Source organism: Spea bombifrons, chromosome 5 (assembly GCF_027358695.1).
Source record: "Spea bombifrons isolate aSpeBom1 chromosome 5, aSpeBom1.2.pri, whole genome shotgun sequence".
NCBI classification, from domain to species: domain Eukaryota; kingdom Metazoa; phylum Chordata; class Amphibia; order Anura; family Pelobatidae; genus Spea; species Spea bombifrons.
Genome location: NC_071091.1, coordinates 104,096,286 through 104,123,946, shown reverse-complemented (window position 1 = coordinate 104,123,946; position 27,661 = coordinate 104,096,286). Strand labels below are relative to the sequence as shown.

At 39.5% G+C, this 27,661-nt stretch overlaps 1 protein-coding gene across 1 annotated transcript; it reads left to right on the top strand.

Annotated features, from left to right (window-relative positions):
* The first annotated feature begins 45 nt into the window (after positions 1-45).
* On the top strand, positions 46-27,661 carry DNAAF11 (dynein axonemal assembly factor 11). Its single transcript, XM_053466681.1, has 12 exons — positions 46-124; positions 4,408-4,575; positions 5,552-5,629; positions 6,570-6,742; positions 8,788-9,011; positions 10,503-10,685; positions 11,586-11,663; positions 12,342-12,407; positions 12,716-12,785; positions 16,204-16,299; positions 19,860-19,936; positions 27,356-27,661. Exons 1-12 carry the CDS (start codon positions 118-120, stop codon positions 27,537-27,539), a joined length of 1,404 nt encoding a protein of 467 aa, XP_053322656.1. The 5' UTR covers positions 46-117; the 3' UTR covers positions 27,540-27,661.

Here is a 27,661-nt window from a genome sequence, read left to right as displayed (position 1 = left end):
TTCTACGTCCTCACGCACAGAGAAGGCGGGACTGAGAGGAGGCGGGGAATCGTTGCTTAGTTACGCACAAAGCGTACGGCGTTTGAGAGCAGCGGGAAGCGGCAGGTAGCGGAGAGGATGGCAGGTAAACGAGAGAAGGGAATTCACGTAACCGAGTCTCCGTTAGGGCGGTATAAGAAGAAGCATTGGGGGAGAAGACGTAATATTGTGCTGTGTGTGTGGTCCACCTCAGAGCTTCTTATATGGAACCGAAAACGTTCGTATACGGCAATGACACCCCGGTTCCTTTTTACGTCAGTGGGGAATTAGCCGTACCCCGATCTACGTCCACCGTTGGCATTATCTTCAAGGTTATTGAGCTATGTACGTTCTACCGGATAGCGATAACCGTGACTCGTTTAAGTCATTTAACGATATGGAGCTATAACACGCATATTTAATAATACCTGCCATTAATGTCCCTATATAAGCTAAATGTTTTTTTTAACCCCTTCATAACTGGTGCTATCTCACATCTTTCGGACCAGTCCGTTGTTTGCAATTTTTACAATGTTTATTTTGTAACCATAGTTTCCCTTCCCAGTAGTTATTACAGTTAACAAATTATATATATCTATGAATTATATTTATATATATATATATTTTATTATTATTATTATTTCAGTTATGTAATATGAATAATACATTATAAAGAGTAGTTTTTTTTTTCTTATTTTGTTTGTTTTTACATATTTTATTTCCTCTAACAGAAGTAAATACGTGCTCTTGTTTTTATTGATCTATCCCGTTGTAATTGTTTCAGTTTGGGTCAGCAAGGATTTTTTTTTTAACTTTGTTTGGACCATTTTCTTGATACTTTTAAATTTATCATGGTTTTTTTTTTAATTATCTTTTTTTAAAAGGGCCTCATTAGGGTAGATGCAGGGCCGGACTGGGACTGAAAAGCAGCCCTGGAAAAATTTGGAGACCAGCCCCATATAGTTTATCTCACGGTCGCGCTCTTTAACCACACGCACCCCTTATACACACCCGAGTCACACTATTCGCCATTCTTTTTATCTCATTATTTGTATTAAAATGCCAGAAAGCAAAAGTGTTAAAAGGCCCTAATAAATGAAATACATTACACATAATGGGATAAAAACATTTACTACTGCGAACATTTTTAGATGAAAAAGTTCAGTGGAACAAAACACTGATCACATTATTCTTCATGATATTCTGGTAAGAAACTTTTGTTTCTTTATTAATTCATGTAGACTATTTTTTTCATATTTAATAAAAGCTATGATTGAGACATGTTTGGTTTTTATTTCCTTTCATTTGCCAACCTACCCCCGAGTTATGCACATCTGCCCCCAGGCTTGCCACTCTGCCCCCCTGATATGCCTTCTAACCCCCTATATGCCACTCTGCCTCCAGAAATGCCTTATACCCCCTATATGCCACTCTGTCCCATGATATGCCTTTTAACCCCCTGTATGCCACTCTGCCATATAGGGGTCAAAAGGCATATCATGGGACAGAGCGGCATATAGGGGGTATAAGGCATTCCTGGAGGCAGAGTGGCATATAGGGGGTTAAAAGGCATATCATGGGGCACTCTGCCTCCAGAAAAGCCTTATGCCCTCCTATATGCCACTCTGCCTCCCCGATATGCTTTATACCCTCCTATATGCCACTCTGCCCCATGATATGCCTTTTAATCCCCTATATGCCACTCTGCCTCCCTGATATGCCTCAATCCTCCTATATGCCCCTCTGCCCCGTGATATGCCTTTTAACCCCCCCTTTGCCACTATACCCCCAGATATGCCTTTTGACCTCCTCTATGTCACTCTGCATCCAGAAATGCCTTATACCCCTATATGCCACTCTGTCTCATGATATGCCTTCTAACCTCCTATATGCCACTCTGCCATATAGGGGGTTAAAAGGCATATCATGGGACAGAGTGGCATATAGGGGGGTATAAGGCATTTCTGGAAGCAGAGTGGCATAAAGGGGGTTAAAAGGCATATCATGGGGCACTCTGCCTCCAGAAAAGCCTTATGCCCCCCTATATGCCACTCTGTCCCATGATATGCCTTTTAACCCCCATATGCCACTCTGCCTCTCTGATATGCCTCAACCCTCCTATATGCCCCTCTGCCCCATGATATGCCTTTAACCCCCTTTTTGCCACTATACCTCCAGATATGCCTTTTGACCTCCTATGTCACTCTGCATCAAGAAATGCCTTATACCCCTATATGCCACTCTGTCCCATGATGATATGCCTTTTAACCCCCTATATGGCAGAGTGGCATATAGGGGGTTAGAAGGCATATCATGGGACAGAGTGGCATATATGGGTATAAGGCATTTCTGGAGGCAGAGTGGCATAAAGGGGGTTAAAAGGCATATCATGGGGCACTCTGCCTCCAAAAAAGCCTTATGTTTCCCTATATGCCACTCTGTCCCATCATATGCCTTTTAATCCCCTATATGTCACTCTGCATCCAGAAATGCCTTATACCCATATATATGCCACTCTGGCATATAGGGGGTTAAAAGGCATGTCATGGGACAGAGTGGCATATAGGGGGTAAAAGGCATTTCTGGAGGCAGAGTGGCATATAGGGGGACACACTTACATACACACACATGCTGATTTTTTTGTTTTTAACACATTCAAAAAAATATTATACATTTTGTACAAAAAAAAATACATTACTTTACTCACCTTCTACTTCTCTTGACTTCCGTCCTCTGGTAGCCGCACACTGTTCTCTTCTCTCTCCTGACAGGATGTCACTGACCTGACATCCGGTGCTGCAGCGAGGGGCGGAGCTTCCACCTGCTGGGAATGTAATCTAAACGGCCGGTGCGTGCTGATGCCGCCGGCCGGAGCTACTTTAACACTTTTTTTTTTTATTTATATGGTAAGCAGGATCGGCTCGCCATATAAAGTAAAAAAAAAAAGTATTAAAGCAGAGCCGGCCGGCGGCATCAGCACGCATCGGCCGTTCAGATTACATTCCCAGCAATCTGACGGCCGCATGGGAGCAGCGTGAGGGGTGAAAGGTGAGTGCGAGGGGGCGGAGCTTTCACCCCTCACGCTGCTCCCATCACTAGGCGGCCATCGCACACGGCTGCTGGGTGCCGATGCGGCCGGCCGGCGATACTGTAATACATTTTTTAAATTTAATATGGCAAGCCGGACCAGCTTGCCATATTAAATTAAGAAAAAAGTATTATAGTAGCGCCGGCCGCATCGGCACCCAGCAGCCGCTCAGATTAGATTTCGGGCAGCCTGGGGGGCAATTGCCCCTGGTCCCAGCCCACGGACCTGCCGGCCCACCGGGAAATTTCCCGGTATCCCGGTGGGCCAGTCCGGCCCTGGGTAGATGTGCATACTGGTGATGTGATGATATCACTGGACTACGTAATATTACTTTTTTTTATTTTTTTTTACCTTTAATTATTTGTATTGTGTGGAAGAGGGATACGGAGACAAGACTCTATAGCCTTTCGTTCCTGATTGTAGTGTGTGGACGCAGCCTGTAGAGGGGTGATCAGAGACCCCGGCAGGGCAGACCGCTACACTCCGCTGTCGTTCTGTGGTTTGGATGCCCACTTTTAGTTAAGTTGTACTGGTGACACTGGTTTACATTGACGGAAGAGTCCAAGCTTTCGTTAATGTCCCCGCTGGGACCCCATTCTGTCTGCGGCCCTAATGCATTCTGGCCATGTGTTTTAAGGTCAACAGATCCAGGAGCAGCTTGTGTTATAGAGATGGTAGATTTGTTATGATGCAAAAATACCACTCATTGAGACACAAAGTAAATGGGGGGGGGAACAAAAGGCTAGGTCTATTAACAAGTAGTCTAAAAAGGAACGAAGGAATCCAAATGATTAGGTGTGATAGCAAAAAAAACCCCATAAACGTAATAATCATAATAAGTGTCCATTGTTGTCCTTTAAAATGTCATGAACTTTTCTTTCTCCTATTTGTGTATTTTTCTGACCTCCCCGCTAACATACTATCCTACACCCCCCCTCGCTGACCACATCAGCCATGTCATTTTAACACATTAACCAGCTATGCAGCGACGGGGGACGTAACTAGGGGATTGTGATATGTGTTGCCAGAAAACGTGGCCGACACACACACTTCTCACAATGACAATGTTATTGTATTTATGGAGGGTTTTGTTTTCCGGGCACATGAACACGTAATAGGAGTTGGGCTTCTCCACTGTCACTCACTAGTGGCGATTCCGTACATTATTTTCATACATTTTCTTGGCCTGGCTCTCTAAATCTTGAACTGCTTCTAAACTGTGCTGCATTGCCCATCCCTGGATTACGAAGAATTTTGAAAATAGATTTTTTTTTTAGTAACACTTGCTTTGTGCCTTCTAGTTACTGAAGATTTGATCAGACGGAGAGCGGAGCACAACAATTGTGAAATATTTTCTCTGGAAGAACTCTCCCTCCACCAGCAGGAATTACAGCGGATAGAACACATCGACAAGTGGTGCAAAGAGCTAAAAATCCTCTATCTTCAAAACAATCTTATTCCAAGAATAGGTGAGTTGCTTTTGTGTTTTAAAAATTTTATTATGTTAAGGAAGATCTGCCATGCTCCTCTTAATTAAAAAGTGTGTTTAAAGGGAATAATATCTTTTTGGTCTGGGTTTTTGTCTGTGTGCCAATGGCTTACAGATATAAAAATAGAGGGAACTATCTTGCTGCTTTTATACGATAAGGGCGTCTTTTTATATCCAAATTAAGGTAGACCCTTTTACTCACTAGTGAGTCTCTCGTTACTGTCTAAATGACTGAGTTCATTGGCTTTGGTAGGATAAGTGCTAGGAGAGCACAGTATTTATGGATGATCCAGTTGTAGGTAAGGCAGCATGACCGCTTTTCAGACTTTGCTCCAGAACCACATTTTTATTTCTAATAGAATAGTATAATTTTATGTCTATTATTCTGTTTGCTGCCATTCCTTGGATTAAAGCAGTGTGTGCAGTTCTTGCATCCAGAATTGTTTTCTGCCATTTATGGAGTTTAGGCTTTCATTTTGATGATTTACTTAAAGAACACACTCATTCCGTACCATTTAAAACATATTTCATGATGCACTTGATAATTGATTGTCCTTAAAGAGGAAGCCCAATTGAACCACTATTCTTCCTTGAACATAAAATACAATGTAGATTAGCCATTAAGAACTTGGATATTATCTTATTCTGTTCGTATAAACATTATCTGCAGACCTTTGTTTTCATTAGTAGGAGGGTCCTACTGGGTGATTGAGACTGAGCCATTCTAAAGAGTCAGTATACTGGTTTATGAGAACAGAGTTAGAACTCTTAAATAACTAATCTAGCAGCAAACATTATCTTATGCAAAAGAGACAAAAAGCAGTAAAATATTGCAAACTTATTTTTAGTGTGACACCAGTAGTAACATTTAAGGGGGGGTTCACATTTAAGGATGAATGTGTTTTTTCTATCAGATTTATCAGATATTTTTGTGAAGCAATTGTTTTGTTTTCCAGAAAATGTAAGTAAACTTAAAAAGCTGGAGTATCTAAACTTGGCTCTGAACAACATAGAAAGGATTGAAAATTTAGAAGGTAAGCAAAGCTCTGTTCTTTTCTTTTCTTTTTCTTCTTTACATTTACATACAATGTTAGACAACACCTGCATTACTGTTTGCTTTTTTTTACATTTTTTAATGTGAAATGTGTTTTTTGGTGGGGGGGGTGTTAACATTAAATGGTCATGCCCTGTGTCCGAGACACCACTGTAGAACTACAGAATGAATCAAAGCCTTGACTGCTGAGGAGATTTTAAGATGCTTTTTATACAAATCTTAAATATGTATTTATTGCCAATGTAAGCTATAGTAAACCAATCATGCCTTAAGCAAGCCTTTAGCTAGGTGACAATGTAACGTCACATTTGTTCCATTGATTTGGTGTCAGAACAAGTAAATTGGACATTTGGATAATTGGATTTTCAACATATGCTAACATAAATTATTTTAATTTGCACTTGAATTTTAATTTACAAAAGCCTAGGCGATGATACTTCAAAACTAAGTCTTATCATCATGTGCTCTTTAATGTAAGTGATAGGTGCGTTGCAAAATTCCCCAAAGCGTGTTTGTCCCATTTCCCCCACTTCCAGTTAAATGCCCTGCAGGAGATTACATTTGGCTGAATGCACCCCCCTCCTTCCAGCGAGGTCAGAATAGATAGATGCGTACAGGGGTCTGTTTAGAACTCTGTGCTTATGTGAAGTCTTCTCTTTAAATTCACTGGAAGCACTTTCCTGACACTTTTTGCTTAAGCTGTCAGTGACAGGCACCTACATTAAGGCTTAGAAGTTTTGAGTCCAAAGTAAGCAAAAGTAAAAACTCAAAATAAATCTGTTATAAAGGAACTTATTGCCAGTGGAAATAATGTGGCTCCATCCACTCTGTGTATCACAGGGATCAGGACTTAACATAAGTATGGAGTGTTGCTTAAAATGTGTATTTTTAAGATCAAGATGCCATTCGCTTTATTCCAGGTTGTGAATCGCTGCAGAAATTAGATCTAACCGTTAATTTTGTTGGAGAGCTGTCCAGTATAAAGAGTCTGAAGCACAACATTCACCTCCGAGAAATGTTTCTGGTTGGAAACCCTTGTTCCCAGTTTGAAGGTTATCGGAAGTACGTTGTGTCTAATCTTCCACAGTTAAAGGTAAAATAAGCATAAAGATGTGTTTTTCCTCTTTCACAAGAACGTATTAAAAAAAATGAAACCATACATAACCGCCTCAACCGCACATAGTTCATAAGAGTGACGGTTTTCTCACTCTCTTCCTCCTGATCTCTCCTGCAATGTGTGCAATCCGCCAGCAGAGGGAGAAATCCAAGGTCCCAGCACGGTCTCTTCCAGTGGGTGTCAGCATTGACATGCCAGATCGGACATTCCTCTTATAACAGTACACCGGCATCCGTACTGAGCACCATTACATAGGATTTGTTGGTGGAAGTCAGAAGTGCTGGCTTCTGTTGATAGGGGAGAGTCCAGGGTGGCATTAGACAGCCTGATCGCCCCTGCTGTGGCAGGAATATGTCCCTGCAGATTCAAAGTAGACTGGATATACTGGATAGTCTTATCCATAAGTAAGGTAACTGGTTAAACCAGGGAACTGAGGGTCTTGGTGCTTAGGGTTTTGCTTTTCTGAACACACAAACCAGCACAATACAGAGCATGCTGCTAGCTGTGAGATCAGTGGGTCCATGTGACCCCACATCAGGTTATCTGGCAGTAGTAGTGCAGCAACTCCTGGCTTCCCCTTTGTGTTTTTATCCTCTTCTGTGTGCAGTGAACTTGTCGATCCCTTATTTAAACCATTTTTATGTGTCTCAGCTATCTGGAACACCAAAAGGCTCGGGGTTGTAGGGTTTCATGGGTTATGTGGTATTACTTTATAAAGCACCATTAATGAGAATCCCCATACAAAATACGAGGACTGCAGTCTCTTGTTAAAAATGTTTGTATTGATTGTAAAGTCTCACAAAGTGAATTTGAGTGCGGAGAGAATGTCGGTAGATAGATTTTGCATAACATTTTGTTGTGATTAGGTTGGATAAATATATTCCTCCAGTAGACTCAGGATAAATAGGACTTTGCTTTCCATGCAAATTGATTTTAAACCACAACAGTAAATTATGTCCTTTTATAATGGTTGCTGGGGAAATATTTACAGAGATGATTAGATACATTTCCAATCTTTAGGCTTCAATAACAATTTGATTATGAAATTATAAGAGAACTTTTTTTTCAACAGTTGAACATCAGCGTTCTGGAACGTTGTTGATTAATCTGGCGTTGAATGTGTAATGGACATTGGACTTTAAAAATCCAGTTACCAAATGCTTTTTTAAACATGAACCTTTTATTCAAAGTTCTTGATTATGTCTGTCTGTAGATATTTTCACTTAAGTGGAAACATAATTTTCATCCAGTCTGGTTGTTGTTCTTTAGGCCTGGGGGTGATCTTGAAATAAAAAATATATTTTTAATAAAAACAATGCTTTCTTAGCTTTAACCCCTTAAGGACAATGGGCACTCCCTAAACCCATTGAAAACAATGCCTTTTGAGCCCGTACATGTATGGGCTTTGTCATTAAGGGGTTAAAACAAGCCCAAACCTAAGTTTATATCTCAATTAAAATCAGATCTGCACTAGAGAGAGTACAGTTCATCTTTCTAGCTTCGCCGAGACCAATAAAGGGTACCAAGCTTTAATACTATATCATTTAGTACATTATTGTACTATTTCCACAACCATTACCCTCCTCTGGTATCTCATCCATCCAGTGGTTTTATGGAAGATGTTTCATCAGTGTTTTAGTTTGTAGAAGAACGTGCTTCTCAGAGGGTTTCGTGTCTTCATGGATAGAGGTCAGATGTCGTAATGCTTTGCTAGGAGGTTCCATTGGTTCTATGAGTTATTTGGTGGTTTTCTGAAGGACGATTCTACTGATCTGTCTTTGGGAAAGTCTGTTGGTTCTGTTAGACACTATCATGATTCTATTTGTAGGTTCTCTTTTAATACTTTGTGTATATTTAAAATTACCTTGGAAAGCTTGCACTACATGATATAACTGTTCACAGAATGCAGGGGATATAACATTATGTATATGTTATAGAGCCTTGGGAGAATTGAAGTTTTTTTTATTGTTCTTATCTGTAATCTTGTTTTGACTTTCCTTCTCTTTTTTTTCCCCCTGAAGTGGTTGGATGGCAAGGAGATAGAGCGCTCGGAACGCATTCAGGCACTACAGGATTATCCCCAAGTTGAGCAGCAAATCAAAGAGCAAGAAGAGGCATACCTTATTAAGAGGGCCAAGGAAAGGGAAGAAGTCCTGGAAAAAACAAGAGAATGTAAAACTGAACACAGAAAAGAGAAAAGGCCTGGATTTGACAGACGTTGGTATACTGACATTGACAACACCGTGTACGTTATGGTTTTTCCCCCCTTTATCTCTCTAGTTTTTAAACATACCCTACACTTCGTGAAACTTCCTGGACTCATCCATAGAAATAATTCTTCTTCAGGGTCTAAAACTGGTGTTTAAATTGGCCACATTTTTAAATTATGGCATCAGCCTCACCCATAGATTAATGGCACGTGCGCTCAGAGAGGATTCTGGGGTCGATAGCGGCTTTCCCATCAATATCTGAGTGACTCTGCAGGGTCTGGTTCCATGGCCTTTCACAGGTAGCATGGCAGCTTGCACAAGATCAAAATTCTCCCTGACTCAGCATCTGAGGCAGGTAAGCAGAAAATAAGGAACGTTGATGGATGTGCCTGTATGGCTGAGTGATACATATGTCTCAGTGCATATAATTTTGTTAAAAGTACTGTATGTGGGCTGAGAGTGACAGATCAGCACATGGTGCAGGCATCTCCTTGGTGACATCTAAAAATAAATAGTGTTCCCGTCCTACAATGTTCTAGAACAGGACACACAATCAAAAATGTAGGTTAACATTGACAAAACCTTATCTGTGGACCTTTATGTCGTCATTGTTGTCAGTCGTGTGATATTTGGCTAAAACACCACACTAAGCGGACGCTTTATCGTGATGCTAATGAAGTTCGTTCCTCCATAGATTTTCATTAGTCCGTGTCCTGCTTTGGAGTAAGACCAAGCTATTCTATTTCTTACCACATGTAGTATAAAAAGGAGTATATGGTAGATTGTGCTAAGATAAAGGAGCTAGAAGACATTAAAATGTATTACTTACAAGTATCAGATAAAAATACATGGGTGTCTTTTTTCGTAGAGTTTTAGCTCTCATGCTGTTGCATTTTCTTTCCCAGACACACTTGCGTGATAGGATGTGTTCTAAAATTGATTTGTCTATCATTTAATCTGCCAAGACATTTTTTTTTTTGTATTTAATGTGATGTTGGGCTGCCTGAACGGTTTTCTTTTCTTTCTCAGCTCATGACATTCCCGCTAATCAATAAATCTTCTTGTTTTGGGAAAATAAAGTTCAGCACCATCTGTCAAAATGATATGCGGTGGAAAGCACAAACTTCATTCTTTTTTAAATGTCCTTCCATATATGGGGAAAAAAATGATTTTTCAAACCCATAAGCATTTTACTACTTAGTCGTTCCCAGCTCTGCGATTAGAGTTAACCTTGTGTAATTTCAGACAATGGCATCATCACACTGCTAGGAGCACAACGCGTCTCTAATACAACCAAATATTTCACTTTACCCAGAAATTGTTTGTGACTCCAAATGTTTGCACTTAGTTTGCTGTATACTGTGCTTAAACGACGTCTTGAGGTTTAAGATATCCAATGACAATTGCAAAAGTAATAACTTTTTAATAGTTGTGTATGCCGTCTGTTTGTCTTCAAGATAAATTGTTTAATGTAAAAATCTGTCATAGCTGAAATTAACTGAATATGAACTTGACATTTCCCTTAGACCGCAAACTTCTGAAAATAAAGAAAATTGCCCTGAAATCGACCAAGATGACCAGTCCGTGAGAACTGATGAAGATGACGAGGACAAAGAGTTTTGGCAACAGCCTTCGTTGTACACTCCGGAAACGAGATTAGAAACCCACCGTTACCTGGAGGAGAAACGCAAATCCAAAGAAAACCAAAGGTACACAAACACAAATTGTCATCCTTAGTATAATCCCTTTGAATGCACCCCAAACTGTGTTGGTAGGGTGGCTGATCTGGTAGGGTGGCCAGATCTACAAAGGGATCTGGGCTGGAAGAATACAAGTCATTGAATTTTACAGCTCTCTGGGCTGGTCCGTGGAGATGATGGGATCAACCCAACTGGCCCTTGATCCTCACTTCCTGCGAATGAAGGACAATGGGACAGTGCCTGACAGCCAGGCACCTTTCCGGAAAATCGGGACAGTAAGGGTCTATTCTTTGTCTTGGACACAAATCTATCTGCACAGAACTTGTAAGGGAGAAATTTACATCTGTGTTAAGATCACAGTTCTCGGCACTAAAAAACACCTGTTTCATATTATTTTTATATAATGTTCAGCGTCTAATCTCCACCGTGTAGTCAGGGCCTTTACATACTTGTTGAGATCCCTTAGTCTTTCCTGATTTTTTTTTTTTTTTTTTTTTTTTTTTTAAACACTATTTTAACTGAACTCTCTCCAATGGGCCAATATCCTTCTGGATATGGGCTCTCCAGAACTGTCCCCGATACTGTAGGTGAGAGCTGTAAGCTGTCAGAACCACCTCTCTCCTCCCATGCTACAAATGCCTTTAAGTGCATCATTAGTTGCAAAAAATTACCCCATTCAAGTACTTTCATGAATTGCTTAGGTGCACTATGAATAATAAAAGCACCATCAATATAAATTTGTTTCCATAGCTAATACGTTGGTTTTGAAAGAGCCAATTACTTTGATTAACTTCCATTCCAGCGGTTGGAACAAAAGCTATAAATTGGCTTTCGAATTTAGCAAATTAAGCACACACTTTTTTGTTCTACTTGTTTTTTTTATTATGTTTCTTTGTTTGCTTTTTGTAGCGAAGAGAAAAAGAAAGTGAAACCTCCAAGGACTTTGATCACAGCTGAAGGCCGCGTCTTGAATGTAAATGAACCGAAGTAGGTCTATAATATATTATGCCAATGAATAAAGTTATAAAAATCCAAATTCTCCATTTGTCCTTTTTTAATAATGGCCTGTTTTGTGCAAAAACAGATTTGACTGATTTTCACAAATATGCTATAGCTTGTGTCTGCTGAATTTCAAGGTTAATTATAGTTCGTGAAACTAGGCAACCGCTGAACTTAATAGTCTTTAGAATTGCTGATCTGATTCATTTTTTTTTTACTTTTATCTGACAGAATGCAATTTTGTGGCAAAATCTCCAATTCACACGTTTCTTGCAGTTTGAATATATATAAAATGTATTTCTGAATATTTCATTATATTCACTCCTGCGTTCCAGTGGCCCTTTATCACTCCCATCACTCCTGTGTTCCAACGGCATGTTGGGTTCACTAATCTAAGTTTAAAAGGCTAATATGTTACAGCCAGAAATTTTCCCGCTAAGCGACTCCAAACGTTTGAATGCTAGTGTGTTTTTATATATTATAATTCTGCTTGCAAGTTGTTATGTAGTAAGCTTTTAGGGCACTTAGAAGAGCAATATTGCAGTTACTCTAGCATGGCTCCTCTCTCAGATCAATACTACTACTACTAGAGTCATCTGCATAAGTGCTGACACAAGCATTGTATCTTCCTCTGGTTTTATAATCACTTCCTTGCTTATTCCACAGGCTTGACTTCTCTCTGATAGATGATGAAGAAAACAACCAGTTTGTTCTGGATCTCGGCATCCATAGGTATTCAGTGTTACCATTCCTGTTTGCAGGGTGCCAATGGGAAATAGTAAATATTCAATGTAGGTTTAGCATATATATAAATTAATTAGTACCCTTTCTTTGAGAAGACATGGTAAACGGCATACAATTTACTTTGAATTTATATAGCATGCCCCTTACCATGGATTTCATTATATAAAGGAGTTGGGATGTGAATAAAGTGATCCTAAAGAATGAATAAGAAGAAATGGATTTCAAAAAGGGCAGCCCAGACAAGCCAGTCGATTCCCTACTGACGTCTGATGTGTGAATGTTTATTTTATCCGCAGGTATTTGAACACTTCCCTTGTTGATGTTGATGTTCAACCAAATTACATAAAAGTATTAGTCAAAAACAAGGTAAAATATTCACCTTAACTTCCTTTGTTACACAGCAACAGAAGAGGCTTATGTTTACTAGAAAACAAGTGGTTTAAAAGGAAAAGTTCCTGTATCTGTGATCTGATGACCTGAGCCGCTGAGCCAAGAACCAAGTTTATAACGGTTTATATAAGATTAATTCAAAACTGTTTAATTATCGTTCTCAGAGATAAAGCAGATGTTTTTTGTTTTTTTTTAAACCGTCTAGCTCTTTTACATGTTAAATGCATGTTGGAGCCTGTTTTGTGTGGACTGCGGTGCCTTTTACAGCATGCAAATCGATGCAGGTGTTCCTTAGTAATAAATAACAAGTGCAAAAATAAAGAAAAGACCAGAAATCTCACGTGTTTTATGACAAATAATACTTCCCTCAAGATTGCAGCTTCCAGAAACCACTCTTCCTCAAAGTGTATACATAACCAAACAGCACAATATGGAGCGCATATACATGAGGGAAAAAGAAAAATAAAACACAATAGTGCAATATGTAAAAATCAAGATATAATATGTGAATATAAGTACCACTCACAAGTGGGCTGAGTATGATGAGCTCATCAGCAATCCCATGTACAAGTCTTGAATGCTGCAAATGAAAGTAAACCAAAAATGGTGCAGTATCTTCAATGGTCGGATATAGATAAACGAAATGCACTTACAATTGCGGTGGCACCACTCGAAATGAACAGTGCATATACGTGTTAGTAAAATTTAATTTGATTGTATTTTACTCCTGAAGAAGCCGACGTGCGATCGGCGAAACGCGTCGAGGGATACAATAAACCGAATATTTTTACATTAATATTTGGTTGAATTTTACTTACACGTATATGCACTGTTCATTTCGAGTGGTGCCACCACAATTGTAAGTGCATTTCGTTTATCTATATCCGACCATTGAAGATACTGCACCATTTTTGGTTTACTTTCATTTGCAGCATTCAAGACTTGTACATGGGATTGCTGATGAGCTCATCATACTCAGCCCACTTGTGAGTGGTACTTATATTCACATATTATATCTTGATTTTTACATATTGCACTATTGTGTTTTATTTTTCTTTTTCCCTCATGTATATGCGCTCCATATTGTGCTGTTTGGTTCCTTAGTAATTGCAGTTAGAAAGTTACTGAAAATGTTACAAATTAGAGGCATTTGTCTCATTGAACTCCGCCCCCACCCGTCTCTGGAAAGCAGAAAGCATATCTCAGTATGCTTCCTGCACATGCTCAGTGCATCTAAACTTTCTATTTACATCACTGGAAATAGAAGTAGCCCATCACATGCGTGTTCCATGTGAACAACAATGTTTTGATAATGTACACGTGATTGGCTGCCACTGCAGTGAGAGCACTACTGAGCATGTGCAAAAAATAAATACTAATGCTTTATTTCTTTTCAGTAGAAATAATTTTATTTTTTAAATGCCAATAGCTATACAATGCATGCTACAGTTGATGTGCTGTAAACATATTGTAGTCCGTAGATTAAAATGTATACAAAGCCATAATATTAGTATTGAAGTGGTTCATTTGCTCGATGGTCATAAACAGGACAGCAATTATTGTATGTATGTATGTATGTATGTATGTATATATGTATGTGTATATATCTCATTTACAATGTTACATGCTGTTTAGAACGTCTACCTTTCGGTATCCTCACATTTTTGTAGAGAGCGCGGTTTCTCCGTCGTGACATAGGAATCCTATACAGTGCAAGCAGATAAGTCAATAAAATATATGCAGAAAGGACATACACATTCTGATTCACGGGTTGCTGATAGAATAATAATGATCAATAACTACATAAAACAAAGCAAGAATTAGGTAGAACTCGCCAAACTTTGGACACTTTGGCAATACATGGCCATGTAGTGTGCCGGGATCCCCGATCTCTATACCTCATGTGTTTTTTGTATGATATTCTCTGGTTGCTTTAATTTGTATACAGATTAATCAATGCTCCGCTTTTTTTGCCAATACAGCTCTCTTGGGGATTTTGCCAGAGACTTATTTGAAACCTGCCACTTAATGGTTTTAAGTTAATCAATAAGTGCTGCAGTTTTAGGTGTTGTCTGTCATTCTGTTCGGATCAATCCTAAACTTCAATTTTCTGCTTTAAGCTGGCAGGTGTTTGAGACAAAAGTGAGCTGAGGGCAATGGCAGTGTCTTCTGTGACCGGACATTTTATACCCTAGGGGTGTTTGGCAATTTTATCCATATGCCAGATTTTATCCACATTTTAGTTGACTTTTCTGCATCCACTTCCATGTCCTAGGCCTACTGCCAGTCAGCTGCAATGCTTGCTCACCAAATGCTGTGAGGGGGGTCCAACTACACCCCTTGTGTGAAAATTGGTTTTCTGACACTTATTGGTTTATTCAAGTGACCAATCGGTAAAAATCATTTGACCACTCAAGAAGAAGGGAGTTGCAGCTTCTCCCTAAGGTTTATTTAAGTATACATAAAATACTTTAATGTACATTCTTTTTTTGATGAGGCTGTGCGGGGCATTTATACTGTCCCCTCAACAACAGGGACTTACACTCAGGGCTGTCCTTATCTTGAAACTGAGTATTGAATGGGGTTTACCCCTCATCTACAGTAGTTTTCATCAAAGTCAACAAATACTTAAAATGCGAAAATCAATGCAAAGGACCAAACAATAACACACTCAGCTATGTACCATGTAAATGTTGGTTTTAAAATATTGCTATTGTCGCAGTGTCGGATTGTTGTTGTGTTGGATTTTTATTTTATGTGGCCCCTACAAGTAGTATTTGAGGCTCCTGAGTAACTGTGCCATGCTGGAAAAAAAGTCAGGGGTCAGTTTTATTTAGGAGAGGGGATGTTTTGGGCCATCTTGGCCTCTGAGTAGGACAGCAGGGCCCGGATGTGGATGCCTCCCCGCTAATACCCCATTTATACTGCAGAGATCTGTCTGGAGAGCACGACCCTGAGCCTTGTGTCCTTCTGATGTTCCGTGTGCTTTCTGAGAGTGTTTAGGAGTCAGGCCTAGGGCAGCACCCCACATAAATACATCGCTGGGGCGCCCTGGTGGGTCTACAGTATTCACAAACACTAATAGAGAGGGAATAAGTTTTATTTACAGCTGAACAACCTGCGGTTACGATAGTTACACCTCTGAAACAGCCACATGAAAAATGAAACACGTCCAACCAAGCCATTTCGCGGTTACAGCGTTCCTTTATATTTTTCTCACTCTCTCAACCACCTAATGGTCTGTAAGCTTGCGAAGGCAGGTCTCCTAAAATTGTGTGAAATTGTTTATTTCGTATATTGTCAATTTTAATGTTACTCATTTTTTTTCAGTGTAAAGTGCAAGTTTTCTATAAACAAAATGCAGTTTCTTTAACTACCTCTCTGTGTTTTTCAGCCTTTTCAGATTGTGCTTCCCGCTGAGGTTAAGCCTGATAGTAGCACTGCCAAGAGATCCCAAACTACCGGCCATTTAGTAGTCACTATGCCCAAGGTATGTTCAGGAATGTCTTTTCACTGAAGTCACGCTGTTAATGTAGACCTGTGTTCTTCCTTCTGTGACCCAGTGCAGTAACATGCCATATACTCACAACCTTATTTGTGTGGTTATAGAAGAGGTGAGTAACTTTTGGCCCACAGGGCAAACCTGTTAATACATTTGAGACTTAACACGTATACAGACCTTGATGAAAGAAGTCTGGTCTTTATTTGTATCTTATTAATGTTCGTGTCAAATGCTGTTCCATAGAATATCAGGGTGAGAGTAACCAAATGACCAGCATCTCCTGACCAAGTGCCGGGTGCTTGATGTTTGATTTGAATGCTGTTTAGTGCCCTTAAGGACAGTAGCCTTTCTAGAACATTTGCATCTATCTGTATATATATATGTATAATATGTGTGTGTGTATATATATACACACACACTAGGGGCCACTTTAAAAAACGCTACAGTGGTCCAGGTCTTCTAAGACTGCTTTATGATGGTGGGGGGGTGGACAGTTGAGCTTTTTGACCACCATTGCCCCTTAAAAACGTATTTGGTCTCTTCTTCGGGGGAAATACTAGAAGTTCTGGCCCTCCCTTGGACTTGTTTGGAGACCTGTTCTCCATGTGGCCTGAACCGCTCTTTGTCAAAGCGGAAGAGGGAGCACGGCACCCCGGCATTTAAAATCTGTTCTGCCTACTTTCAGAATCTCCACACCAATGACTCCTCCACATGACCCTCGCTGCAGTAAAATCCTTCTCAGCCAAGCTGTTCCCTCTCCTTCTGTCTCATTCCCTCTCAACCTCCCCCATTAGAGCAAGGGCATCTTCTACTATACCAGCATATCTTAATGTTATTTATTTTTGTATAGTGGTTTTTTTTTTCATTTTTACTCTCCTCCAATTGTAGTAGTGCTAAGGAATTTGCTGGCACTTTGTTAATGAAATGTCTATTGACTTCCTTGAGGAATGTAAGCAATTATTCAGTAGTGGACAATCTTAGGTTGCTGGAATAGTGCAACAAACTTGTTACTGTATACGTTTGCAAATGGACCCTGACATAAATACCCCCCTGCTTGATTTTGAGGCCAGTTGCTCCAGACTATCTGAGGTTAGTCTTTGCAATAATATCCTTAAACCAGTATATTCAAGGTTTTTAACTCTTGCAGGATCAAAGTGACAGCACAGACTTAAATTTTAATATTGATTTTACTTCATCAAATATCCAGCTATGACCGAAAAACCTTGTTCAGTATAAGCAGCATTTGCAAAAAAAACATTTTTACTATATAAATTTAATTTACATTTCATCATGATTAACTGCTTACACAATTTTTCATTTATTTTTTTTAATTCAAAATCTCTATTTTATTTATAATGCAACCGAACATTAACCAATGTGTATTTTTTTATTTTTTAGTCCAGTAAATTAATAAGCATAAAACTATTTTTAAGCCTCAATTTACATTTCATAATGAAGGAAAATGACCATAAGCAGGGGAAAAAGTATCTTTGATCAGCTTTGTACAAAAACCCATCATTACGTTGACTTAATGAAACAAATTCACATTTAATTAGAGCAAAAATGAATCTTTCTTTTTTTCTTCGTTCCTTTGTAAAGGCCAAGGCTTTAGGTTATTCCTAAAAGAATGAAACTGAAATTACCGCTACGGTCATTGCCCGCTGGTAATTACCAAGCTGCGCAGTGAACGCTAAAAACGATTCCAAGTTTATTAACGTATATCTGTGTGATCTAAGAGAGAGTAAAGCAAGTTTTATTCGGGTTGAAAGACTGCTCAGGATTTTTTAACTTGTGAATAATTTATCAGACACCATTATCCCAGAGTCGTCGAAACGCACACGGTTTTTAACATCAGCACTTAAACTCCCCCTACATTATCAAGTAAAACCGCACACGCAACACTTTATTATAGCGTAAAAAGATAAATAATAAAATATGAAACCGCTGACTATTTGGGTAAAGGGTTTAATGGCCTTTCCAGACACGCTCTGCGAAGGGCTGTCAAGGAATCTCATTACAAGGCACTAATTGTCATGTAGATTATGTCCCTGCGATTTATGAAACACGTTAATGAGATCAAGCCTGTCATACATACAGCATGTGAAAATCAGACGCTGGGTATGATTCCTGAATGTTCCCAGCCGTTCCCAGCTACAATAGCCGTTTACAACGTTAACCCCGTCTGCACTGGATTTCTGAGCAGTTTCATGTTATTTTACTGGACAAATGTTGCTTTTCTTTCAAAAACAAGGACATTTCTAAGCGAGTGGTGTGTGTGTGTGTGTGTGTGTATGTATGTATGTATATAATATGAATCAAGAATTAAAGAATGCCTACAAAGACTTAGGTAAAGTATAAAAATGAGATGTGAAAACCACTATTCAAATAAAGCACCGTTAAACACTCAAGTTTGGGTGAAGGTGGGTACATTTAAGCAATTTTATTTAAATTTCTATTTTTGGAAGTTTTTTTTCTTGGGCACCCCTCCACAGTTGCATGTAGCTGGGTAAAGCCATGTGGGGGTTGATTTAGAATAGTTGCCCACAGTCTAAATAGGCTGCTTTGGGGAGATCGGATCTTCCTCATATCAGGTAACCTGAAAAACAACACTTATAAGGGTCTTCTATCTGTGATCACATCTGTGATGTGCTGACTGGCAGCCATCTTCCCTCCTCCTCGCATAACTTTTACATGTTTGACTGTATACGTGTGACTTGCATTAAAGGCGAGCCTTGTGTTTGCCCCAGAAGAAACGTGTCCCTGACAGACGTTCCTCAAAGGCTTACACACATCCCATCGAGGTAGGAAACATGGCAGCTCCCATCATACCCCGGCGCATGGCTTCAGTGCCCCGCGTAAAGGTTTGGACTAAAGTCTGAGCACCAAAAGCACAGCTCGTTAAGTCAATCAAGAGAGAGATTCACCTATATCTTCACAGCGACTCAATTTATAGCACTTCACACTGAAATTGTGCCTTCATCCTAGATCTGGTTTCAAATTAAACCACAGCAGACATAGACGTGTCTTCTCGTTAACATGCCACCCCAGCTGCCCATCCATTTAAACCCCCCTCCTGTAAAATATCCACTTGAACTGTGTATCCGTTATGACGCCGTTAGTATAGCTGATTAAATATTTTATGCATGGTCATTTTTGTTTTATTTTGGAAATAATAAGAATGGACAGGAGAAAAAAAGAATGGTTAATATATTTTGTTTCTAAATCATAGAATGTGTTCTATATAATGAATTCCACATACCTTATACCATCAATTCCATAGAGTTTCATTTAGAAATGTGAACCAAGAAGCATCTCAGGGGGATCTGGCTGCTCCTTGATCAATATTTATTGAGTAATGTTTAGAATATCCCCATAATGAATATACGGTGTATGAGGGCAACTGATGTGTTTATCAGTGTTCCCGAAAGAATAAAGATTCACTGATTAAATTCTAATGGAAAAAAAATGGCAGTTCTGACATGTCTGACCTAAAACGTCCAAAGGCTAAAAATATGATTAATCTTCCATTCCTTTTGTCTTCTCTTCAGGCGACCGAGCAAATTCAAGCCCAAAGGACGACCTCTTGCCCCGTTAAAAAGCCAGATTGCAGCAATTCGCAGAAAAGGTAAAAATTCTGTTAAAGTGACATTATAGTGTGCAGTTTGGGGCCAATGCAAAATGCACTCGCTGTACGTAAATCCATGCATTCATTCTTTCGTTATTGGTGTTAGAAAATAAGATTTTGTGTCTCCAGGGAGTGTAAGCGGGGAAGCATACTTGGGTACGCTTCTGGCACATACTTTGGTAGCTGGGCCCCCACTGAAATTAATTGTAGAAGCAGCAGCCTATCACATGTATGCTTATATCCTTAATGTGTGCAAAGTAAAATAGATTTACTAGGGATCCATGTGGAAAAGACTCTAGAATGAGTAGATGCGTTTTCCTAGCTAGTCCCACCTCTCGTGAAGCTGCTCCTTCAGAAGAGGGAGAGCTCGGGATAGCCTGCCCTGGTAAGTTGCTAATGAAGGCTCTTTCTCCGTAGAATGTAATTGGGTTATTAAGACCGGTTCTTTCTATTATTTACCGTAAGGCAGTATGATTAGGAGGCAGGGTGTACATCTAGTAGATTGGGCTCGGATAACAGAGTGACTAATGGTTAAAAAAAATACGCAAAACTAGAACTATTGTTAAACAAGAAGATGGCACAATATTTTTGAAAACCTTTTAAATCAGATGCCAGTCATAATAATAATAATAATAATAAAAAAAAAAGTGTTTAAATGCTTGCCCCAGAAACTTAAATCATTACTCACTTCTACTGCTGGACAACTTCAGGCTGCAACCGGGAGACTCTTTGTTTATATCATACTCAGACACATTTAAGCGTTTTGATGTCATTTGCTTTGCCGTCTTTTCATTCCGCAGTCAAACTGTGCTCTGTGATGCTCTCTGGAATCAATACCTACCAAGCTTCTCAGTTTATGCAGGGCAGTCCTGATTTTACTCTCCTGTACCGCCCGACCCATACAACACATTTTTCTTGGTTGGTTTCTGCTACCTATAAATGTACTGATACATGCCCTCTCCATGCTGCCTCATTTTTAGTGATGGCTTCAGCTGCCCTGCCCACCCACGCCATCCTTCCTGTTTGTTGCCATGGAGACGGGACACGAGACGTGCTCCGGGGGAAGTTTTGCCGCTTTAGCAATATAAAAAATATTATTATTATATTAAATAATATTCATGGTGTTGGTCACCCCCCTGTACGATTGTAGTTATGTAATGCCGGCTTTTACCTGCACCTCGGGCAAGAAGGTTCCAGCCCCCCCTGCAAGTGCCCCCTCGTTAAGAGAACGAGCTCCTCTTTAGGACCCAAACCCCCTCTTCCCTCCCCTGATGCCCCTCTTTTCTATGGTCTCAGAATGTTTGCTGGTTATGAGGGGATCACAGGGTTCCACAGCCCTAAATGTCACAAAAACATTTACTGAAACAGAAAAGGAGTTTATAAATAAATCCATTTTAAAAAGAAAAGCAACCAAATGCTTCAGTTAGTTACATAATAGTTATAGTTAAGATAAATAAAGTTTATGGAAGTGATCTTGGCGTGTAATGGAAGGAGAGCATGGTCTGCTAGGAAGGCAGCAGCTATGCGTCTCGGGTTCCTTTGCACGGCTCTGGGGTGCAGTAACCAAGGACATTGCGTGGTCTCAGAAAGCGGCACCCCAAGGAGCTGTGACCGAACCCAATATATCTTGAATCTCCCCGTTCAGGGGTCACTGAGTTACGATGCTCGCAAACGGTCTAGACTTGGTGTGAAAACCTTTTAGTGCCTTCCAGCAAACGGAGAATGTAAAAGGCAGCAAGCGCTTTGCACCCCGAGGAACAGCTCTTACTTCCTCTTGGCACTCCGATAAGCGATGAATGTTTGGCTCGGTGGTGAAGGAGATTGAAGTCACGTCTCTTGGTTGAGTGAAGTTGTTATCTTAATGAAAGAAGGAAAATCTCCAATACCATGAATTTAGCTGGTCTATCTACCCTTTTCTGCAAAGAAAATTCAATATACTGTTGCCTGTTAACCCTTTTGGACCTGTAACATATAAACACACACACCATGTTCCCAACGTAATATATAATTATATATGGTGCGCTACTCATCCCCATAGTTTTCTGTGTTGTAAAATATACAATTATAGTAATATTCTTACATTGATTTTACATTGGTTGTTTGTGGTTTTATAGTTCGATAGGCAATTGTGGTGTAATACAGGGGTCAGGCTGTTTTTCCAGCATGGAACCAGCTGCACCTTTTTTTTTTATTTTTTTGTTTTTTTTTACCACTTATGGATTCGAGCAGCCATATTGACTGCCTGCTCCATGGACCCAAATTCAGGCAGCGACCACGGATTATTTTTTTTACTTTCTTAGAAATAAGCCGCACAGAAGAGACGTGAGCGGGATTGAATACACAGGCAATTCCTTCCCAATGGGGTACTTTGCCTTATGCCCCTTTGGTTTGGAATGAAACTTTTGCTTCACAACCAAGGCTAGGATGTTCCAGGGGCTTTTTCTTTCATAGAACATGGCAAATCACAGACATTATACAGTAGCATTGTAATTCTCCATAAAACATGGTGATTCGGTTCCAGTAAGGCTGTGGCTCCATGGAAACGGCTTATATTATAATATAGAAATAATTATGTATATAAATATTAAATCTTTCATTGAAAAGGGATATCATGCAACCAGGTTATTCAAGCCCAAAATTATTCACTGTAAAATTAAAACTTTTAGAAACATTGTATAAGGTATTGGAATATAAGTGTCGTATCCCGTGCACGCTCAAGTTGCGATGGTGGATTATTCTCTAGTTAATAGAACCATTTACCATTTTTCCCCATGTATAAGATGCACCTTTAATTTTGGGGCCTGAAATTTGAAAAAAATGTATTAATGCCCATTGCTATTAAATTCATCCTCATCACTCCCATCCGTTAACTGCGCCTAAATTAACCCTAAAGACCCCATTACCCATTAGCCATAACTGCCCCCAAAATTAACCCCCACCTCCCCTTACATTCAGCAGCCCAAATATACATTTTTTATTTACTATTAGTTTATACTTGGGGAAATACAGTAATTGTGACAGGGCCATTTATTTATACAGATTTCTTCATTTATTTTTCTATATATTTGGTTTCAGTATTGTGGATATAATATTGTAAGTTTATTCAGGATTTAGCACTGGGTGTTTTAACCCTACGCCAGGTGACACAACAAACACTGTTACCCCACATTCATAAGCATCACATAATTATTATTAGCTTTATATAGCGCAGTCATATTCTGTAGTGCTGTACAATAGGTAAATGGGGCATAACAGCTAGTATATAACATAACAATTTGTCTTACAGAAACGGGTGAGGAGGGCCCTGCTCAAATGAGCTTACAACCTAGTTGTTCTTTAATTTGTGTATAATGTGTCAAGATTTAATGTCAAACAAATCGAAAACCAACTGCATCCATTAAGAGAACCTTTGCATTGTGAATCTGCCCCTTCTGCAGTCACGGTCCGATAGGTTACAGCATAAAATTGCCACTTCTTCCCATAATTCAGTGCCCTGTAACCTGTTATGTCTGCTAAATGGTCACCATAAATAATGTGGTCAGTGGCCTTCACTTTACAAGCCTGTTTATCATCGTTTGGTAAAGGGCCGTGTAGTAAAACTGTTACAGCAATGGATGAGCGCCCCTGATAAAGCCAAAATCATTCCACTTCCATCTCAAGCAGATGTCGGATGATCTCCGGGGCCGTAGGTTTCTTTACATCCAGGTTGGCTGTATGAAGTGAAATGGGGTGACCCTGGACCTGCGCAGCATAGGTGTCTGGCTCTGTGCGTGATGTTTTCAGCCTTTCTCCATGTTGAGTATTAATTAATTAATATGACCCGGTGTTAGTGAATGCTACCAAGCGTCACACCACAGATACCAATCCTTGCCAAAGAACCACATTACCAGGCAAATCCAGTGACTCACACTCACTCACTCACACACACTCACTCACACTCACACTAATTATAACCCACAAAGCACATGGTCAGTTCCTTTCAAATGACACTGTTCGTGTGCATGTATCAATTTTATTAAAAGGGAAGAAGATGCCGGACATCACAAAAACTTATTTGCTCCATTTTACAACCACACGTACGTAACAATTCGTCAAAAGTGCAGTGCCGTGCTCCAAAATCCAAACTGCATGCATGGGGTAGGGGTCCTAGTATTCTATACTACATTTTTCATTTAATCTGTATCTTTAGAACAAATGTATTTTTCCACGCTGGGGTCAGGTCACAGGTTGACTGTTTGGGCTAAAAAGGTTCTTATCTGCCGTCACATTCAATGCTTCTATGTCACAGATCTGCGGGAACCAGGTTTATAATTTACTCTAAAAGCTAAAAGCCGTCAAGACTTTATTCGGCACCTAATGAAATTCATCTTTAAACGGTATTTCCTTTGATTTCCTTAATAAACTATTTTATGTGTTTTTGCACTAATTATGAGCTTTGTTCAGTCTTCCAGCTGTTTCATTTCTATCTTAAGGCGTTGAAGCAATATTGCAATTAACCAGCGTGAAGCAGCAGATTAAAAACATCTGAGGAGTAGCGGGTGTGAGGCTCCTCTGCTCTGAGATCACGCTGTTCCTTCTACTTACACAGCCTCCATGTTTGTTTGTTATGAGTTTGTTCAACAAAACATCCAAAAAAATGAATTAATTACACATGAAAATTATAATTTAGAATTATTATTTTTCTAAAGAGGTTTTTGGTGTAGAGTTTTACATTGTGAAGACACCTCTGGCCAGGTCCTGCACCAGTTATATGGTTGGCCAGGTCCTACGTAGATCTGTGACACTTGCCATGGAGATACCTACTGCTGTGTTCAACCTGCTATGGAGGGCTTTTAAAATAAAAAAATAGATGTTCCTGCCTCCAACACCATCATAAAGCTAGGGATCGGGACAGCACCTGTCTCACTAGACTCATCACGTCTTCTATAAGACTTTATACTGCTAGTTTTTCTTTATTTCTTTTTTTGCCATTGCCTTGTATTTTATCAGTTTGTTGCTACTACTTTCAACTACAAGGTCAGAAATGTCTTAAATTCCTTGTTAATTTAGAAATATGACTGCCGAATAAGCCTTAGCTTACACAGTTTCCATCGATGTGTTTTCCCAGTGTCCTATAGTATGTTTCACCATGGAGAGAGGTTTCAGTTCATTTAATGAATTGTGCTGTGTACCAACATATTCTTTATTCTCCACATGACTCCCTACCTTATATTATTCTAGTTTAACAACCTGGTTATTATATATAGTAATAACAATAACAAACTTGCAGAGTATTGAGTCAACTGTGTTTAAAGGCGCTGGCACGCTTAGACAAACCAATAATTGTACCCAACGGAATGCTAAAGGAACATTCTAATATTCTATACAGCCCCACCAGCTAACACTACTATAATTTTAATGTGAATTATTTACCTGTAAATATATATATATAATATATATATACACACACACACACACACACCAATTGTCCAAATTGCATGTGAAAATAAATAAATGGAAGCGCTTTCTGGGCATGGTCTTGATGGGGGGTTATTAAATCCCAAGAGCTCTTGTATGAGCCGGGGCTGCAAGTGGTTGGTGGGGAGAATGCAGGCACAGGGGAAAAGGGGGGGGGGCAAATGCATTGAGATGACTCACAAATCCCTTTGCAAAAGATGTATTAACGTGCGCATGGTAGAGTATTCCCTTTAAATTACCATTTTCTGCAAATGCATGAAGGGATTTGCCAACTGTTCCTGGTAAAATTATGACCAACAGTACTGGGAACTATGTTTCTTCTGCTGCATTTAGTTGGATGATAAGTAAATTCAGCAGAAAAGATGGAACAGAACCTTATGAAGGGAGAGTCTCCAGAGAAACTGGCTAGTTTTTTTTAGACAATAATCACAGTGTGCTTTTCAGGTATGTTCTAAAGGGTGAGAAACTGTGAAATAAGAAGCCTAATGTGCGAGATCTCCCAGAGCACCACACCAGCTAACAAGAAGATAAACTAAAGCGTCGCGTAGCATGATAAATCAATACGTGATGTTCCCGGGACCTGCTTCACTATAATACAATCACATGTGAGGCAGTAGGTATCGCACCGTGTAATAATAGCAAATAAGTATTTATGTACATACAGGTTATCTGTACTCCAAACTATTGCGATCCCTTTTCTTGCCCTGGAGCGATGACCTCCAGTAATTAGACTATCCTTCTTCCCTAATGGGTCTTCCACATGTGTTTGCCACTTGGCACCACCCTCGCCACGTCCCTTTTCCTACCCATTTTGAGCTAGCCCTGCATACTGCCCCATACTTCTGACTCCTATATGACAAGTATGCCCTGGATATGTTAGTAGCCCTTCTGGTTTTCCAAAGAATCTACCTGCTCATGAATGAATGTAATAAGATATATGTTGCTAGCTGCTAGAGTTCTAATATAGAAAGAGGGCAAAGTTTCCTACAGCCTTTGAGGTCATTGGAATGATTTATTTTATCCATGATATGGCCAAGGGGTACCAAACACATTGCACCTCAATTTTTACACTTAAGCCTCTGTATTTAAAGGCTGTTTGTTGTGCCTGTGTGGGTTGGACCAGACTACTCACCCATTTTTTGTTTTGTAACATAGATAATGTTCTTCCAAAGGGAAGTTTAACCCCTTAAGGACAACGGGCGGTCCCTAAACCCATTGAAAACAATGCATTTTGAGTCCGTACATGTACGGGCTTTGGCATTAGTGGATAATTACAAATGTATCTACTTCCACAAGAATGTCAAGGTTGGGAGTACCTGCAGGGATCAAAAAAGTGAAAAACATACTTTTTAATTGTAAAATAGAGCACAAAAGCAGTCACCAGATGTTTCGGGGAAGGGGAGAGTAAAACTAATGTGTCATGTAATCATAAAAATTTTATACGGTTAAGACATTTAGGGATTAAAGGTCAGTTAAAAACTTAAACCCTTCTAACATGTATTCATAAAATATTTAGATTAAAAGGTTCACCTCACTGTGCCTGACACGTCATACAGCATACTGAATAGTGAGTCACATGGTTCTAAAGACCCAGAAGTCACAATACGTATGGAAGAAGACAGAAGGATTGTTTCTAAATTAAATAAGTGCAAATAAATTGCATTGTCCTACTGCTAGTTGACATGTCCAGTTATGTAGTTAGCTAGCAAAAGGTCATTGATTAAATCGGTAAAACAATATCTTATATTGAATTTATACCACAAAACATTAAGGTTTGACCCAGAGTTCCTGGGTCAAGCGTTGCTTCCCCGGGTTTTTGGGTCATGTTCCTCTTTCTGCAGACATGGGGGGGTATGATGTCACAATTGTTCTTTTATTATATGCGTATATATTATTATATGAATGTTTGAGTTGGTGGGTATAGTTTTATTCCATATCGGGTTTTTTTTTTTTTATATACAGTTCAAAAACAAGTGAGAAGTTGGAAGTGGATCCGAGTGCACGATCATTTCCCGATGTGGCTAATATTGTCCAGGAGAAGACAATCAGGGCACAGGGACCACTTCAGCTACAAAGTTACAAGGCCAAAGTCATGGAGTGCAATGAAAATTTTACAGATAACTCTGACGTGCCGCCTCTAATCTAAAAATCTATCCTGGCTGCATCTGCCACTATGTTGCGTAATTTATTTTCTTCAGAAAAAATAACTTGTTATACTTTATTATAATAGACGTATAAGATCTGGTTAAATAAAATATTGTTTTTGTA

Coding starts and splice junctions, on each gene's coding strand:
- DNAAF11 (XM_053466681.1), top strand. Junction 4,576..5,551: donor CAATCTTATTCCAAGAATAG/GTGAGTTGCTTT, acceptor TTTGTTTTCCAG/AAAATGTAAGTAAACTTAAA. Junction 16,300..19,859: donor TAGTAGTCACTATGCCCAAG/GTATGTTCAGGA, acceptor TCTTCTCTTCAG/GCGACCGAGCAAATTCAAGC.